The following is a 20,346-nucleotide window of genomic DNA, read 5'->3' on the forward strand; positions in this document are numbered from 1 at the left end:
GACGTGCCCAAATGATTTCTTCATGTTCATAGGAAGATATTACTTTAGTTAGGAGTGGGATAGTGCTTCAGTAAAGGAAAAACTGAACTGCTGTAACTGACCTAAAATGTGCAATGGACTGCACTCCTGTGCAGCAAGGCCAGGTCCCCCCTTGAGGGAGGGTGCAGCAGCTGCCTCGAGTGGTGGAAGCCCTTGAGGTGGTGACCCCATGGGCACCCTACCTACCCCTGCCATCAACTTCCAATGACATCTTGTGGAGCATGCAAGATCTTGCTGGATATTCTTGGCCGGTGCCAGAGGCAGCACTTCCTGTTTCACCTTAAGCAGCAGCCCAGCCATGAACAGAAGACTCACAGGATAATCTTTGTAAGGAAATGGAGGCTTTACAGCAAGGTTTTAGGAGGACCTTATAAAGCAATCCTGAAGCAGAGCTTGGAAGCTGTTCCGGAAAAAACAAGAGGCATGTTTCCTATATGGGATAAAGCTGTACAGAAGCCTAGCTGTCAAGTTGAATAATTACTGGTTATTGAGAAGTTGCATGAGAACAATGAGGAGTTGACAGAGTCAAGAGACTTTGTCCATTCAGGCCAGCAGTAGGGGGAAGGGGAAGGAAAAGCAACAGGAAAAGTTGAAGCAAGAGACGATCAGAGCTGGGGAACCTGTGGCCCTCTAAATACTGCTGTGCTACAACTCCTATCACCTAACCACTGGCATTGTTGGATGATGGGTGTTGTCCTGTATAACGGAAGTGTAGATCCAACAATATCTGGTGAGCCACATGTTCTCCAGACCTGGCCTAGAGTAATGGAAGGAGGAGGTTTCTTCACCACAATTGTATACCCTGAAAACCTCAAGCTCCACTACTGAGAATAATATAGAAACTGTGAATTATGGGTGCAAAACAGACTGGGAAATCAGTTTGATATCACAGCCTGTGTAAATGACAGGGGTAATGACAGAAAGGACACTGACAACTGGCTTGAGGAGATCAGCTCTGCTGGTCAGGCAGAATATGTTGGGCGTGGCTAACCTATGGATCTCCAGATGTTGTTGTACTCTCAACTCTGACCAGTCCAAGCTTGCATGGACAATTGTCAGGGATGGTGAGGGTTGTAGACAACCTACAGCTGGAGGCACACAGGTCATCCACCCCTGCCTTAGATAAAGCATTGTGATGGGCTTTAAATCTACCAGACCTGAGTCAGACTGGTCCAAGAACATGTTCAGAAGCAGCAAAATGAAGGAAGAGGGGACCTTTCCACAATGTCCCATAGAGAAGACAATTCAATGGGAACTCATTTTCTCTCCCTAGAAATTTGCCTTGAAAGAAACACTATATTCATTGAATTCTACTCAGCACCAACACACAGAAACGGAAGGGAAATGTGCACTTGTGGTGAAGATGTTTTGGAACTGGGTGTTTTGATAGCATCCCTGTGCAGAGGCATACTTAGGCTCCCTTGTCCTTTCCTACTCTAGAGTCGGTTTATGCAGAGCTCTAAAGATTTTTGCGGCTTATTGCAAACTCAACCATCTGACAATTAATCATGGGAAATCTAAAGTCCTGGTCTTTACCAGGTCTCGGAAAACTTACAGCTGGAAGTTAGATGGAGTCCAATTAGAACAGGTTTTCAAATTTAAATACCTGGGAGTCTTTTTTCACTACAACCTAAGCTGGAAGCCACAGATACAGTATTTACTAAACAAAGGGAAAACAATACTTTATACTCTACTCCAATTTTTTGCGGCCGACGGAGCCTCCCACATCCCTTCTGCATTGAAGGTGTACCATGCAAAAGTGGTTTCCACCCTCTGTTATGCTGCCCCGCTCTGGGCCCCAGGGTCCAATTTAACATCGTTGGGGACATTGCAGAATCAGTTTCTCCGTCGCCTCCTGAAACTCCCCATGTGTGTGAGCAACGCAGCCATACGTCTGGAGTTAAGGATTGCATCATTGGAGACTGTCATCTGGAAGCGAGTCTTTGGTTATTGGCTGTCCAGCTGGCATAGGCTTCCCGACCATTACCTTTTTCAGTGCCTCTGGCGGGACGACTTTGTCAATCCGTGGGTAGGAAAAATCCATGCCAAACTTCTGAGCATCGGAATTTCCCCAGCGGACTCCTTAAAGATGAACTTACGCTCAGCCAAAAGACTTATTGAGCAAAGATTAGCAGACATTGAAAATCAACACAACCTCGCCGGGGGTGGGGGTGTCTGCTCCCCCAGGTATCACGGAATAACCCCACCACTTGGCCTTCCATCATACATGTCATCTCTTTCATCTGTACCACACCGACTTGCATTTATTCGTGCAAGGTTCAATGTCCTTCCATCGAACCTGCTGAGCCACAGATTTTCCAAGGGTTTGGTGTCTCCGCTATGCGTGTGTGACGGGAAAACTGTTGATTCTCTCCCACATATAATGTTCAACTGTCCCCTACATAGCATAGCCAGGACTAAATTCCTGGGTCCTGCTTTACTGCGCTTGGTTGGCAGGCCTGCTGAGTCACATGCCGCACTACTTTTGCAGGATACAGATCCTTCTGTAACTCTGCAGGTGGCGAGATTCCTGAATGCGGTTATCTCACACACAAAAACCACCAAAAACAACAACATCAAAAACTAATCGGACAGTTTTGAAGAGAGTGCATGTCGGATCTCGTCTTCAGTTTTCCTTTTTCTGGGATCCGTCCCTTGGAGCTCTCCGGGCCCCAAGCTGTTATCTGGCTCTGCTCAATGACCCACCCCTGCATCATGGTGTTCACCTTCTGGTGCCGAATATATCGGTCTTTATGCCTCTGTGATTTTATGTTTGTACATAGTTTATGGGCTAATAGCCGTAAATAAACAAACAAATAAATAAATAAATAAAAAGGCTCCCTTGTGCCCTTGGAAAGGTGCTGTATCAGCACTTTAGAAGCCAGGAGAAACCATGGACCAGAAACTCAATAGGTTTGCTTTTCATTGCCTTTCGTGCTCTGCCAGTAACTTCCTCCTGGGTTGGGTTGGGTCAGGTCTACTCTGCCTTTCCTCTTCCTCCATTATTCCTCCGGTCCATATGTTTGCCTTGCTGCCTCCCTTCCTCCCTCAGTTTGCTGTTTTCCCTTCTGTCTCCTTCCTCCCCTTTACCTCCTCCTGCAACTCTCATCTACTCTCTCCATTTTTCTTCCATCTGAGCCCTGCTTTGCACTCACCTGACTGTGGAGGAGCCTCCACAGGGCTGTTGTGATGGCCTATGCCAGTGACTGGATTCGTTCGCTGAGAAGCCCAGAGGAGAGGAGCCTACATGTCCTGCTCAGCCACCCAGAGCAGTGGAGGAGTGGCCTGGGGAGTGCAGTGTACATGGGCAGGTGGACAGGCAGGCTCCTAGCCACTCCAAGTCCTCCTGGGCCTGGACCCTTGGTCAGGGCCAACCTGGCAACTCCTAGGTATACCCCTGTCCCTGTAGCAGGAGATTGGGGTGCCTTACAATTTTGGGCTGCCAAGTTTTTGTTCCTTGAGTTACTCTGAGACTGATAAGAAATAAACTGGGACTGTGAAGAGACTGTTATAATCATGTAGAGAAGTGTATGTCTGGGTATAGGACAAGGGGTAAAGAATCAAACATTGTGTTTTTCTTGCTAATACTGTAAATCTTCACTGGAGACCATTTTTGGCTTGGGCAAACATTTGTTGGTGATGGCGAAAAACCTTTTTAAAATGTGCATACCTATCTAACCATGAGCCTGAGCTTTTAATTCTTAACTTGTCCAACTGTTCTTTAAGCTATCTCAGCATGGCATTCAAGCTTTTTCTGACAGGAGGAACAATGTATGTTTACAAGTTTCAAAGTGTAGCAAGAGCTCTTGACAAAAGAAAGTTACTGTTTCTTAATAACTGTTGGTCCCTTGAAAGGACAATGCATTGGCAGAGGTGGCCAGGAAGGGGTTGTTTTCAGAAGTACCTCGCAAGGATGTGCATATGAGAAAGAAACAGCACTTTTGAAATGTCAAATGGCTAGAAGCAGAGAGAGGGGGAGATTTTCTACATGAAGTTAGCCTTGGAGGGATTGATTAAGCAGCTCTCTCAGGATCCACTTCCTACTTGTAGGAGTGTATTTGCCTTCACTATGCTTTGATTTAAAAGACATATATAGAAGCAAATAAAAGTGACAAAGATAAAAGTTTCCCAAGTTCTTTCACCTGAAAAATAAAACCCTGTAGCACTATATCTGCAACTCAATTGCCAGGAAAACATTGTTGATATAAGTGTGTTTGAAAACAGGAAATAGAACTTAATATATTTATTAGCATTAATGTTATAAAATCTGATTTATTGTTAACATATTTATTGAGGACTATAATGCATAGATGAATAATTATTACCCTTCAAAAATGGATTTTCAAGGGTGAGCATCACAGAATCCCCTAAAAAGTTACTCAAAATGTCAGTAGCTAACTCCAAATATAAAGTATTACAAAAGTGAGCTATGTGAGCTGGCTCAGTCTCATCCCAGGACTGTTGCTAGCCAGACACTGAATCAGCTGATCAAATGACTGTCTGGAACTGATGAAATGTATTCACATAGCTTAATGCCAGCACACTAAGGACACCACAGTTTTGAATGCCTAGTTATCTTCTCTAATGGCCTTCTGTATTGTGAATGAGAAGAGCAGTGTACTAATAATGGAGGAACTCAAACAGAAAGAAGATGGCCTCTAAGTACTTGGGTTCATTTCCTGCAAATGTTTAATTCATTCATCCCCCCACCCCCACCCACTTGGTCGGGCTCCAGGAAGTTCAGACACAGCATAAAGTTTTTTGAGAATCTGCACTGCTTATACTGCAGGAAATTACAATATGTTCAGTGTTTTATTAAGCCCCACTTTTCTCACAGAGACTTAAAGTGGCTTACAGATAAAATGTGTCTGCCGTAAATAAACACTTTGAAAACTTGCTGATAGTGTATCAAATTCATTTCCCCTTTTTACGTCTTTGGTTCTTCACAGATGCTATTACCTGTTCTTTTGGCTACTGTCTGAGAACCTTTAGAAAAGCTCCTGTAGGCAGCATAGAGTATCTTTAATTTTAACTGAGCCAACACTTTTGGCATCAGGCTTTTCACTGAGCAACTGGGAGTGGGAAGGGTGGAAGAAAGAGAGAGAGAAAAACCCATTCATTCATTCAATATACCACCCTTCATCTAATGATCACAAGGTGGTTGGCAGCATAAAAACTAGTGATGTGAGGTGAGAATATTCTCCGGAGAATATTCTTGAGAATGAGAATATTCTTGAGAATATTCTCTGCTAGAAAATTCTGTGGAGAATATTCTCCATAAATTGTAAACTCTAATGTAAGAATAAGTTTTAAAACCCACATTTTAAAAATCTAGTAAATAATAAGTCAAGCTGTGATATTGCCAGTGTAAGTAATGAATAATCTCAAAATATCAACAAGTGCACCAAATGATGCACAATGTATTTTGGCAGAGCTGGCAGCATATCATGCTAAGGAAGTCATATGTATTGAAGTCAGTTGAAAAAGTGGATACAGTAGTTTGGTGGAAGGGAACATGCTTTGGTTCAAAGCATAGCAGAGTGGCTGTGGACATTTTAAATATGCCACCAACAACAGCTGCAACAGAACGTAGCTTCAGTACTTATGGACTTACTCATTCAGCAAAAAGGAATAGGCTTACTGTAGACAGAGCAGGAAAGCTTACCTATGTAGCTCATAACTTAAAACGCCTAGATGAGAAGAAAACACAGCTTCTAACAAGCATCAACTTCGTTCTATGATCTTACAGATGATCAGTGTGGAACTGAAAGCTCTGTTACCAGTGGAGACAAAAATGGTGACTTATCCTCTTATGATGTTTGAGGAGTCAATATAAATTTATAAACATTTGAGACTTGTTACTTAAACAATAAAAAATAAATTTATTTCTTGTGACAATTTATCAGTTATAATTTAAATATGTTGTGCGTTGCCTTACTTGTCTAAGCAGATAGTAATTTGCATTTCTGATGTTATGTATATTACTGATTATTTGTGTTTTATTTTCTGGAAATAATAGCATTTATTTTAAACTTTATATTGATTTTATTAGTGTTGCACTGAAAATACTATACCATGTAGATAAACTTATTAAAGAACGTACTCATGTAGCAAATTTTCAATGAATTAAAATGAATATTCTCCTATTTTAAATGAAAATTCTTTCATATTCTCATTAATTCTCATTAATCGAGAATATTCGAGAATAGTCTCCAAAAGATTATTCTCAAGAATTTAACATCACTATTAAAAACACAAAAAATACATAGTATAACAGCAAACAAAACAATATCCCCCCCCCCCAATTTGAAAGGCTGTAGATTGTTTAACGGTGGCAATATATAGAGGGGGAAAACAAAAGATCCCATCCTTTCACTTCCTTCTTTATACATTACTAAGCCTTGAAAGAAGAGCAGAGGATTTGTAGTGAAGTTAATGGAAGGCTGGAATTCAGAAGTTTAATCTGAACATAAATCAAGAATTCAAGCAATTTTCAAGTGGTTCACTGGGGGGTTTGGGGGGGGTTGTTTGGGAACCATTGCCCTATATTACAAGGTAACATAATTTCAAGTGAAGCATTATGGGGAACATAGTAGTTCATTGGACCACCAATACAGCACCATCTCTTTCAACAGACAGTGCTAAGATAAAAATAGTATTTGCTTCTTAAAAAGCATACACTACTAATTACTGTCAAAGTTAATATGGAATATTTATATATTAAGATCCATACCTTAAAAAAGAAAAGTATACAGTAGCACTCTCACAGTTTGCTCATGGGCCATGGGATGGAAATTATTATGTTTTGGCCACTAGATGGCAAAGCTGACCACAGAACTGACACACCTCTACATCTTATTTCTGAAAAGTTTGTTATTGTGCACACACACAAAGAAACAAATATTCTAGGCTTCCCTGCTGACTGAAATCCTCCTCAACTATTCAAATCACTTGGTGAAATCTAAAAGAAGTCTCTTACTTATAAACCTAATAAAATATCACCAATATAATTTCATCTCAAGAACCAGAAAGTTAACTTTAAAATCCACAGTTGGGTAATATCATTTTTAGAACCAACTCAAAAGTCACAAAAGGTGTGTCAAGTTTTTGAGTTCTCCAGAAGTCTTCATCTTCTGGAGGCAAGAATTACACAAGGCAGAAGGTGGTAGGATGAGAAAAAGCAAAACACAAAAAGAAAAGAATCACCTGGATCTGGTAGCTAGGAGGTCTGTTTCAATAAACTCAATAAACTGATCATCTGAAGGAATCATGAACAACTAGAAAATACCTGAAGGGATGATAACTATTTCCCCTAATCTCAGATAATGTTATCTAGGAGACTGTGTGTGAAGATACTATTATTATTCAGCCCAGTATACCAGAAGGAGTGTCTCTACCTTCATCGCTCAGCCCGTACACTGAGTTCCTCCTCCGAGGGTCTTCTGCTGGTACCCTCACTGCGATAAGTGAAGTTACAGGGAACCAGGCAGAGGGCCTTTTTGGTAGTGGCGCCCTCCCTGTGGAATACTCTCCCTTCAGATGTCAAGGAGATAAATAATTGCACAACTTTTAGAAGACATCTGAAGACAGCCCTGTATCAGGAGGTTTTTAATGCTTGATGTTTTATGTTTTTAGATATGCTGTAAGCCACTCAGAGTGGCTGGGGAAATCCAGCCAGATGGATGGGGTATAAATAATAAAATTTTATTATTATGAAGAGAAACTTCAGTATGGAGACAAAAAACAGGGAGAGCTAGGTTTGGACTCTGTGAGCACCGTAGGACATCATCTGTCTTCTGAGGGAGCAGTGGGCTTTGGCTGTTTGGTGGAATACTTTAAAAGCTGTTCCTTCATTTGTGACCTGTTTCCAAAGGAAACCAAATCTCAGTAAGTTTTGCCCCTCAGAGAAGTGGGATGAATATAACAGCCTGTGAATCTGTTAGCTAATACAAAGAAGTGTGAAAAGTTCACAATAAAAGGAGGAATTTGAAGAATAAGTATTTCTGATCCTTTACGAAACTGGCATGTAAACATGAAATTTATTTAGTTAATTATCTTTATTCAACCTCTTGCCATGAGATGGCAGCAAACTTCAGCTGTAATTGTTACATGCTGCAGACTTAAAACGAACCCTTGGAAAGCCCTTCTGGGTCTATTATCTTGAAAGCTGTGAGGGCTGGGAAATTTCCTTTTTAGGTCAGCATCTTCCTCCATACACTCCCTGTTTCCTTAGAATGATAAATAATTTCGGTGGGATAAAGAAATGACCACACGCAAATGTTAAGCAGGACAGAGGGCATTGACTGCTAAAACCTATTTAATGATAAATAGAAAATTAGCATTAGTCACAGACAGGCAGAATTCCAAATGAAATTACTCTAAACCAAACTTTTACTAATTTTTCCAGACTAGCAATATTTAGTTCATTGGGCTAACTAGGATGTCATTTTACACTGTACTATTATTAGTTATCTTGAAATCAATATTCTCTATTACACTAGCTACCATAAGTGGCACTTTTCACATAACAGCCCTCAGCACGCCATAGCAACAGGAAGAGTCTGAAGTAAAATGGCCTGGTTTCTATAGTAACTGTCTTTCCGACCATCTGTAATCAAATGGGATCATAGGCAGGGAAACTAAAATGGGCAATTCTGCACATTTTAAAACTATTTGTATATAAAAACTTCTCAAAGTTTTGTAGCTTGGCTCCAGCATTATTACTTATTTCTTAACATAATTAAGTACTATCACATATTAAACAATAATAAATGAAGCAATGCAAATGCACTCTCTGTCACAAGTAAGTGACAGAAGCCGTGGCTGCTGAGAGAAAAGGGAAGCTGGTTAAGGCAGGGTGGAGAATACATTCCCCTTAATAGCAAAAAACATGCTAGTCAAAGAACACATTCACAGGACATGCAATTGGAGCTGAATTTCCTGCCACAATCAATCTCTCCTGATTTTTACCCTACTGCTGTTTTCTGCACGCTTCATTTCTGATGACAGATTTGTGCGCATTTATTCGTTTTCTGTGATGTAACAAACCACACTGCACTCCTGTCATGTGATAACATATATCAAAACTGAAAAAGATCAGATGAGTGAGGTAAGGTGTTTAGGCGCTGAAATAGTGTTGCAAGAATATCTTTAAAAATTTTACCTATTAAGCTGTTTACTGCTTGTGACCCAATATCCCCAAGGTTTGAATTCAGATCTTGTCAGGGGACTGCCATCGGAACAGGGCAGGGAGGGAGGGGGGCCGCTGGGATACAGGGAGCCTCCGAAAATCCTGAGTAGCAGTTCCTCTTCCAGCGGTGGGGAAAGCCACACCTTCAGTGGAGGAGAGGGGAAAGGGCTCAAGGATGCTGCTGAGAGCCCCAGTGCCTCACCTCGCCAGGCTGGCCAGAAGGGACAGACGCCTCTTCTGTCGCCCAGCTTGCGCAGAGGGGTAAAATGCAAGGAAGGGAGGCAGAGGTTTGGGGTGCCGAAGTCTTATGTTGGGGGAGAACTGGAAGGGGCCACTCCCAGATTCTACAAGTGACTATGACGGCCATGGACTTTGTAGTTCTGCACTGTAAATAGTTTGCACAATAAAACTTGTAAGAGACAGGTTGGAGTCCTGCCTGGTTACTCACGAGCAACCACCAGCAGCATCTGACAGATCTGATAGGTTATTAGGATGTTTCCCACATGCCTTTCTCTGGATGTACCCACTTTTGCAGGTTAGACTGATGGCAAGTAGAGAAAAGGCCTTTCTGTGGTGGCATCCCAGCCTGTTGAGATGCACTTGCCATCAAATGAGTTTTGGTGCCATATCAAACCAGTCCGTGCTTTTAATTTAAACTTACACAATTTTTTTATTGTTACTGAATGTTAATGTCATGCCAAATTCAATACACATTTAAGTAGCAAGAAAAGGATCACCAAGGCCAAGAGGATGCCAACATTGTTAATAAGCAGAGTAAATGAAGCTGTTAGAGGCAGTAAGTCTTCCTTTAGAAAATGGAAGTATTGTCCTTATAGTATAGCAAAAAGGAATACAAACTAAATAAATAAAAAATGCAAATGGACAATAATATGCAAATGGACAATAAGACACACACAAAAATGATTTTGAGGAGCACACTGAGAAAAGCAAAAGCCCAACAAAATACATTCTTCAAATACGTTAGTAGCGGGAGTCGAAAGTGTACTAGAGAAGGAAAATGAGATTGCAGCGAAGCTGAACGAATTCTTACTATCTGCCTTGAGAGAGAAAGATATACAGCAGATCCCTGTGCCTGCATGGGACTCTGGAGAACTGTGGCAAAGAAAAGCTGTGACAAAAGATGGAAGTTCTAGATTTTACCGAGAAATTCACCAGGTTAAGATGACATCACTGAAGAGTTTTTAAAGAACGTAAATCTCAAATTGCTGATCTTCCAACAAAAATATGTAACTTGCCCCTAAGATCAGTCCCTGTATAGTCACAGATTTACTATTTTATAGGCTAGCTGTTCCTCCGGTCACACTAGGTGCTGCACCTGACAACATAGTGGGCACAATTTGAGGGAAGGTTCCCACATATCCTTATTGTAATAATTAACAATAATGTTTGGCAGTCATTTATATCCACCCATATGATTCGTTTTCCTTAGAATTCTCACACTCAAGAAAACTGGTTTTTAAACTCAAGGGATATAACAGGCAGTTTGCTAAGTGGCATGGGAGTTTTCTATTCAAAGGTCCCAAATGTAACTTATCATCTGTAATAAGATAAACAAAGACTGTACTGATCTTTTGTGCCTTTGTTTTTCTCTTTTTCTTTCCCAAGGGCAATTTTGTAGTGGCATAACAGAACTGTAAGCAACTGCTGTTCTAGGAAAATAGTTGGAGATAGAAATCTACACCACTCTGTGGAATATAAATGTTTCAGTACTTACTTATGCAAACAGTATCTATTCAGTAATGTTTGAGGCAGTAGTAGTCTCGAACAGATCACAGTCACTCTACCGCTTACAAAATTTTGGCCTAATGGAAGACATGTTTACTTTAAAATTACCCAAATAAGCTGAATACAGCACTCTTATTTTCAAGTACAGCATAAAACGCCTCAAAGTTTATATTCTTTATGTTGCCACCCCATAGCAAATACTCTGCAGTCCCTTTCATATTTAGAATTTTTCAGATCTGAACTTCTCTGCTGACTCACAGCTCATAGATTGGTCTCTCATAATCAGGGATTATTCCTAACCATTAGCAACAAAGCATTAAAAAATATGAGAATGCTTCCTTAGCAGACAATACAAAATATAAATTCTATTTTAACAACTGATGGTACAACCCATACGAATCAGATGGCAGGAGGGAAGGCCCATCAGGTACTTTTCTAGAAGCTCTGACAAGAGGGAGAAGTGTAGGTACGCCATTTGCCAGTGTTTCTGGCAACCAGTCTTTCCCTTTACAGGAGGACACTGAGCCATGCTGCTTGCAGACCACACTGGGAGACACCACTCTACCGCCCTCACGACAGAATAATAGCCCTTCAAACAGAACATGCATGATATGCGTTGAGTAGAGACTTGGAGCACTAGATGTCCATATTGGGGGACGTGAATTCCTTGCCTTACTTTTGGACTTCCCATTGATAAAAGGATGCTGAACTGGGTGGGCCACATTTTAACTTTCCATGAAAAGAAGTTGCAGAGGGCTGCCAACTCTATCAGTGAAACATCACTACAGAAGGAGGTATAGCTTAATTTGATTGGGCTGGGGAAAAGAAAACCTGAAGAATCCAGTCATGGATATGTTGAATAACATGCAGTTTGGTCCTAACATCACTAATGTTAGTTTAATACCTGTTTTTATTTAAAATTATTTTTCTACCAAATGACTTGATAGCAATCATAAAAAAATTGAAATAATATTTCAGATATAAAAATGGTGCCATCCAAACCTACTGATTTGTCCACGGCAGAACATTTTAACAGAACCAATGACTTTCAGAGCAATCTGATAGAGTCCAACAGAAGATAGCACAAGCATCCACCCAAGCTTCATATTGGAACATTTTTCCGCTTTCTGTCATCAAACAGAGCCTGTTCTATATCAGATGAAATGTTCGTAACCAAAACATTATCTTAAAAGTTCAAGAACTACCATACAAATGTGCTATCCTATCATGCAAGTGCTTAGATTTAATTATGTGCTGTGTGTTTATGTCTTCATATTCCTAAAAAGGCAGAAGCATTTTAAAACGAAGGAATGAACTTTCTGCCCTGTTAATGATAGCATTCTGTTGCTTTTATGGATGGTTCTTTAATGTCTTTCAACAGAAAAAGAAAAAAGGAACACCATTAATTCAAAACTGCAATAGAAATGTATTTAAAAGCCATTACAACTATTGTCTGTTTTTAAATTGATTTTGCTATATATAAAAAAGGAGAATACTAATGGAATATGCTTTTCTCAAGAGGAACCACTAAAGTATTTTCATCTCAACTCAGAATGTACTAATAAAAATTAAAGGAAAACAGAGAGATCTGTAAGAAATATTCTCAGTCTCACAAAACCAAGGTCTCTTGAAAGGGAGCCTGGCTCATTTAGAATCAGTTGCATAATGAGCACCAGCATTTATAACCCTCCCTCAAATTATAAATAATTTATCATCCAATAAATGAAAATTACAAGAGTTTTCACTTATAATCTGTATCTTTTTTAAAAAATAAATAAACAAATCATCTACCTTGCTGTTCCTTGAATACTCAGATGATTCTGCTACATATTATACTTTTCATGAAGCTTTTGCCCAGACAACATATCCCTTTTCCCCAATCTATGTAATTCAAGTGTAGTATGACAACCTAGTCATAAAAAATCCATTAAAATAATAAAGCAATGCATAAATATTACATTTCAGTTACCTTTTCTTTTTCAGGTTTAGGATTTAGAGTTTCCTTTGCATTCTCACTTTCATTTTTATTTGATGGTTCTTCTGTGCTTTCTTGTTCATCTTTATTTTGCAGTTCCTCAGTATTTGGAACCGTATCTGCATTTTGTTTTTCATCTGTATTCTGTATATCAGTATCTGTATTTTCTGCTTCATTTGAATTCCATAGTTCTTCAGCATTGGAGGTTTCTTCAACAAAGTCTTCTGCCATTCTGAACGCATAAAACAGTGCAGACAACTTTCCTCACAAACATTTAAGTGTGAGTGTCCAAGTATTAAGTTTGTGTCAAGGTGATAGGATCAAAGCGAGCTAGAAAACAGACACCTGAACCTAGTACTGACACCTATGTGAAACGAAAGCCTTTTGTTGTATTCCTCTTTTTATATTTCGTTCTAATACTCCACTAAGGAGAACATTAAAATACAAGGAGAACTGAGAAAGACCTAAATCATATTAGGTGGATAAGAAAATAAAAGATCAAAACCATAAAAAAAATCAAGGGTAAGTGTATGTGTATGTGTATGTGTAATTCTATAACTTAGTCTATCATTGTTATGGAACCCAAACTGTCACTGAAATCTGACAAGAGAGTAACAATGCAGCAAAAGTAAACTAGTTCTACAGCAACTTTCCCCACGGTCCTCTAGTTGTTCTCAGTGAAGGCTGACATGGATACTTGATCATTAGTCTTGCAATTAGAGTAGTTTCAGTCAGCAGGAATCAACCAATGCAAAGGGTGTGCTTGGGCATTCACCAACAAGTGGCAAGTTGTATCTGTGCCCAACATGGCTGATGAACCTTCTAAAATATAAAAGATAATTCAATGGATCATCTGTCTGTGACATTCAAAGTATTTCAGAAAACGAATGAAGCCCCACGAGATTAGAAATACAATCCATGTATCACTTGAATTAAAAGCAGAACTCCATATATTGCAAATAACTAAAGGATTTTGCGGCAGTTGCAGCAGTGAAACCTCTAATTGAGCTAATGTGAGCTGCCAGCTGCTAATTCCTCCCCAAATCACTTCTTTGTTTAGCCTGGCTTGATTCTTTCATCACCACAAACCCCCCTTCTTCAACGCCACCAACAGTTATGCTGATGGGTGCTGAAAATGATAGTAAATGTAGTGATGGTGTTGCCAAGGTACAAGTAGGCCACGTTTCTCCTCCTCAGGGGTTGCTTTCCTATCTTCAGACATTTTTTGCAATATGATTCATTTCCCCTTGACTAAACAGCAAGAGAGGCAATAATTTGTCAAAGAGTACATGAGCTTGTCTCAGACACATTAGCCTATTATCTTGCTGAAGCTAAGCAGGTATAGGCCTGACCAGTGCCTGGGTAGGTGACCACCTGGGAACTATGTGTTCACTTTCTTAATGGAAGAAAGATGGGATATAAATGGAAGAAAATAAAATAATGAAAATAAAACTTCATTGTCTGGCAATGTCTGGAAGATGTTAGCACTTTCTGTGCATTTTTTTTACTGCCAAGAGAACAGCCTGACCTCAGTATTACTTTCTTAATTGCTTTCCTGCTGAGATGAAAATGGAAATGGTCAGTGGAGATAAAAACAAATTATCCTACTCCTTGGATTTAAAAATTGTCAGAATAGCTGTGCAGGGAAATTAAAACTTTTTGGAATGCGGATTAGTGAACTGGAGAAGAATAGGTGGAAAGGGAATTAACTGGATGAACATTTTCATATAATTTTTACAGTAATATGACCTCTGTGTACGATTTCTAAATGCAAAAAGAATTTTTGTAGGTAATTTAACATATGTTTTGCAAAGCAAGTTGAAAATCTGCTGGTATTGGCCAGTTTCTAAGTCCTGTTTTAAAAGAGAAAGCTAGTCATTAAATTCGAAACCTGAATTTAATGATATCCTTAAATTTGGCCTTACAACCCAGTCCCCTAGGTTAGCACTCTGTATGACATTTCTAGGTCAGGGTAGATATATTTAAAGAACCAACATTATAACTACACAAAATTTAAACACTATAGCTGAGGAAAAGTTAAGTCAGTAGGGAGAAAAAATGTAATATTTGTGTATGATGATCATATCATTTCTTTCTTGAAGAAAGTCTTGTGAAGACTAGTTCAATTTGTCACATGACTTTCAAATATTTTTTCATATCCAGTGAGCTGAGGGGGGAAACAGAGAGAAAAGATAATGCTTAGATCACTGTGAACACAGCACCCTTGTTGACAACGAGTGAAATAAATGATATCCTGTGCTCCAAATCTTGTTGGCATCAATCTGTCTCAAGAGACAATGGAGGAGTGCACACTTGAGAGTGAGATCACACTGTTAGAAGAATGTAGCGCCTGCTGTGGCTGTAGAGACTGATGTAGGAGAGAGATGCTTTATTGCAGGGGTAGATGAAGGCATCCAGTTGTGCTACTGCAGATGCACCATGGTGTTTCTTCTTTCTGTGCTCCTCCCAGAAGCCATTCCTTCTCTGGTCACTGCTATGGATCGAGCATGTCCTTGGGGATCCTGACATCTTCCATTCTGTGGACATGACCAAGCCAGTGTAGACATTGCTAAGACAGGAGTGCAAACATGCTGGGAATGTCTCATTGATCAGTTCCTCTGTTGGTTAGGACCAGGTTGAATATAAATGATCACCTTGTTGCTTCTTCTGAGAAATGAAATAGTCAGTGAGGCAACAGAGGAATTTGTTGGACCTTACATTCTTGGCAGAGTTTGAGTTCCTACAGATATCAGAAAAATTGAAGTCTCCCATGACTACTAGCTCTCTCCTTTTTGAATGTTTGGTAATCTGCTGTAGGAATGTATCACTCAAGTTTTCTCTCTGACTTGGAGGTCTATAGCAAACCCACTCCTACAATAGTAGTTTCCCACTCCTACAATTTTTACCTGTACATATGTTCTCTGTCTGTCCTCCATGCTTCAGGACATGTATCTCTTCACAAGTGTACACATCCTTTACACATAATGCTACTTCTCCTCACTGTTTGGTCTATTTCTTTTGAACAGGTTATACCCCTCAATTCCTACATTCCAGTCATGAGTCTCATCCCATCAGGTTTCAGTAATGCATATTAGGTCATATTTGCCATTCTGCATTTAGAGCTCAAATTCGTCTTGCTTGTTCTCCATACTCTGAGCATTAGAATAGAGAAAACTAAAACCACAAGTCCAGCTGCTTCCTTCTTGTAGTGTCCTATCCTTTAGCAGTTTCTCGAGCAACAACTCAGTTTCCTGTGCATCAATGAAGCGATTATTCCCAGTACCAGGTGTTCCCCTGTCATCTATAATACTGTCTCCCTCCTCCTCAGGATTTAGTTTAAAGTTCTTCTGATCAGGTTTGCAAGACTCTTAGCAAACACATTCTTGCCAACTGCTGCGAGGTGCAGCCCATCTCTTGCTGGAAGTCCTTCTTCAAAGAAGCAGAGGCCATGCTCCAAGAAGGCAAACCTTTCCTGATGAAAACACCTGAACAGCCAGTGGCTTACTACCAGTATTTTCCTCTCTTCCTGGGCTACAGTCTTCAACAGGAAGCAATAATTTTAAAAAACCCTGGGCCACAAGGCCCTTCAGCTTCTTACCCACAAACTCATAGTCTCTTGCTATACATCAAAGGCTGTATGTTCAATTTCCAAATGCATCCAATTTCCAAATGTTTTTGAAAAAGTTGCTCCCTATTAATATTGAACACTCTCCTGACTGTATTGTTGATGATGTGTTCAGGGTATCCTCTATTTTGAAATTGTTTAGCTAATATTCTGGAGTCTCTTAAAAATTCCCCAGGTTGAGTTCCGTTTGAGTCTAATCATTCGACTGAAAGGGAGACTGTTTCTTAAGCGTCATAGATGAAAGGAGTCATATCTTAAAAGGAAATTTTTATCTGTAAGTTTAGTAAAAAATGTAACACGCAGTTGCCCATTGGAGCTCCTATATACGGTCGTGTCTAAAAAGGAGATGGCCTGTTATGTTTCAAACTAAACTTAATCGGGGGATGAATTGAATTAAGCCAATTGTCCAGGGCATCCAAATGTGGTTCATTGGAAAAGATCATAAATATGTCATTTATACATTTATATAACTCAATGCCATGGAAATAAGGGTTAGTGTTGGGATCCAAGATCCATTGTTTTTCAAACTTTGCCACACTAGAGGCAAATGGTGAGCCGACTGAAATACCTCTAATTTGGCAATAAAAATCATGGCCAAATCTGAAGTAATTCTTTTCAAAAATCAAGTCAATTAATTCCATCAGGAAGAAGGTGGGTGGTGGGGGTCTAAAGACTTCCGAGCATTTAGAGTATCCTTCAGAACTTACCTTGCTTCATCCAAGGGAATAGATGTGTACAAAGACTGTGCATCTAAAATGACTAGAATGTTTGATTCAATAACTGTATGTTGTTCTATAATTTGAAAGAAATGTGCCGTATCCTTAATATATGTATCTGACTTACTAACCTGAGGCTGTAAAAAAAGGTCAACAAATTTCGATAGAGGTACCAGGACTGAACCTGTGCTGGAACAAATTGGATGACCAGGAGGCGGTCTCTCAGGTTTGTGTACCTTTAGTAATAGGTAAGAAACTGGTACACAGGGATAAGATTGTATTAAAAACTGTCCTGCCTTATCCGATAGGTAACCCAGTTCCATAGCCTCCTGGATAATAGCCATTACCATATTCTGAATATGTGCTGTGGGGTCTGAACATATTTTTCTGTAGCTTGTGTCATCTGCCAGTTTTCTCCTATTAACTATTATATAATCATTTCTTTCCATTATTACGTATATGCAGTCAACAAATGCATGTTTTGGGAACCTGTTGCCAATGAGGCCACTCTGATGAGTGAGTCACAAAGAAAAAGATGTGCACATTTTGTCACTCATGGTATTGGACATGAAAGATAAAAGTAATTTCCTCCTTGGGAATGATATCCAAGTACACAATTCATCATGTGTAAAGCAGTGCTAAAGGCAGAAAAGACCTCTACAGAAAATCACATGGATAATAAATTCACTTTGCCATTATTTATAACCCTGTTTGTGACTGAACACAGTGTAATAGGCATCCTGCCAGTATTTAAACACTGTGAGGCTACACTGAAAATATTGGTCTAAAGCAGCCCATCTAGCCTGTAGTCTTTATCACAGCTTAATATTTACAAGAGTGATTTTTAAATAAGGTTGCTCCTTTTTAATAAACATCAGGCTTTAAAATAAGATCTGAATACAAGGCTCACAAGGATAACTTTTTATATAAAGTACCAATAGCATATAGAATTGCTTTAGAACAGTTATGTGCCTTTCATCAAAGTGATTTTGCTTGCACAATTTAGTTTACTTGATCTGTACTTTTATAAGTCGTTTTAATAATTATATAGCTGTGATCTACTTGAAACACTTAAAATGAAATTATAGTCAGACAAAAAATCACTTGCAAGTAAACTATTTTGAAATTTTGCAAACTTTCCATATCTCCATATTTCCATATCTAATCAGTTGAAAGTTAAAGTTATGGATTTCTCTACATCATCATCATCATCATCAGTACTAGTCAAACCGCTAAAGAAAAATAAATTGAATCTAATTAATTAAATAAAATAGAGTACAACAGAGTACAAAAAAATATTTATGCCTTCAGATAAGTAACTCAATACAGGAGTTCTTCCTTCAAATACCCATACATCATCATGTTAAAGCAAACTGCTACTGCTGTTTAATCCATACTGAAAATACAGTTTATTTTCCATTCAAAAAAGCTACATAACTGAGCCAAATAAGTTAAAAAGCGGTATTTTGTGTAAGTGTGTATAGAATGTGCTCTGTTGTAATATCAATTATATTATCTATTATACATTATCAAAGTCTCAAGATGATGCTATTAAGAGCTGGATCCACTACACTCCTTCAGCATAAAGCACCAGTCCACTCTGATATTGTTGATCAAACTGTTCCTTGAAATCGTTATAAATATCTTAGCATAATTCCTTTGCAATTATTTCAGACAAGGTAGATTTGGGGCCAGACCCAAAGTAATAACATGTAATCTGGTCCTGCACATATATTTTCTTAAACAAATAGCCAGCACAGAATGGGGGAGGGGAGGCTTTAATGTTTTACCCCCTGCTTCTTTGGCCCCCAAATTTAAAATATTTAATTTGAAATGTTCAAGGATACAGAAGTATCGTCAAATTATTTTTTATATATTGCATTTATGTTCAGAAGGTACAGTCATCTCCCATCCAAGGACTGATGACATCCACACCTGCTTTGTTTCAGTATTACTGAAACTACTGGAGCCTGAAATCCACAAAGCCTTGATGACTGCAAGAAATACTCTTTCAGCTCCATTCTAACTCATTAAATGGGAGAACCACAAAAATCCCAAACTAACATTGAGAAGAAACACTATTGGGTAATGTGAAAAATTAAGTTAAGTGCAGGCAGTCCCCCCCCCCCTTCCATGCGTTCAATATGTGCACAACTGTGCATACGCGCATTGTGCTGAACCTGGAAGTGGCCATGAAACATTATAAAGACATCACTGAAATGTCTCTAAAAGGGCAGAACAGGGGCAGGGTGGGGAAGGAACGGGGTGTTTGCAGACTTTTTCAATGGGTTTCAATTACAGTATACATGATTTCACCAGCACTGCGGTACCTCGGAATGTAACCCCCGTATAAAAGGGGGGGGGCACTGCCTATGCTATTGTATTCAACAGGAATTAAATGCATATTTAAGCCAGGAATCTACATATTCAATCTAAAAGCCAGGAATCTACCTATTCAATTACAGTGCTTTGCCTTGGTCTTCAACACTCCTAAGGAACAGAAAACCACAACTTGTAGTAAGATCTACTGTGAATATATATGGGCTTTTAAGCTTCAACATGAAATTATATATTCTGCAGTTACCACCATATCACCTTTGGTTTTGATTATGGATCAACACAACACAATAATACACCATTGGGGAAAGTGGAGGAAATAACATACCTGTCGGACAAAACTATTAGAGGTAGTGTCAGAAGATGTACTCCCATCTGAACCTTTGAATCGGTGTTTTCTTCTTGCACCTTTGCTGTAAGACTGTTAAAAAGAAAAGTTATTACTTTATGCATACATGTCTATATATCAAGCAGACACAAATACTCAACATATTATTAAATTTGTTATATTAGCTTTAGAAATTAGCCAGGAACCAGAATCTACATATTATAGCACAAAGTGAACAAACCCCTTACACAAGTGTTTGCCCAACTGTGCTGAATGAACAGCACAGGAATCACAAGACGGAGAAACCAGTTCCTGGGAAACATCAGTCTCCCAGGACATTCTATACAAGATCTCAAAGTACCTGTCTTATTACAAAAGAATTTCAGAAAT

At 39.2% G+C, this 20,346-nt stretch overlaps 1 protein-coding gene across 3 annotated transcripts in view; it reads right to left on the minus strand.

The window, feature by feature from the left end:
- The window catches only part of CACNB2 (calcium voltage-gated channel auxiliary subunit beta 2), a 136,554-nt gene that overhangs the window by 100,463 nt on the left and 15,745 nt on the right, over positions 1-20,346 (minus strand). For all 3 annotated transcript variants that reach the window (XM_080974438.1, XM_080974436.1, XM_080974439.1), the window contains exon 2: positions 19,957-20,049. In XM_080974438.1, coding sequence (XP_080830564.1) covers positions 19,957-20,049 — 93 coding nt within the window. The remainder of the gene's footprint in view (positions 1-19,956; positions 20,050-20,346) is intronic.

This window comes from Podarcis pityusensis (assembly GCF_964106645.2).
Source record: "Podarcis pityusensis genome assembly, chromosome: 12".
Classification (NCBI taxonomy): domain Eukaryota; kingdom Metazoa; phylum Chordata; class Lepidosauria; order Squamata; family Lacertidae; genus Podarcis; species Podarcis pityusensis.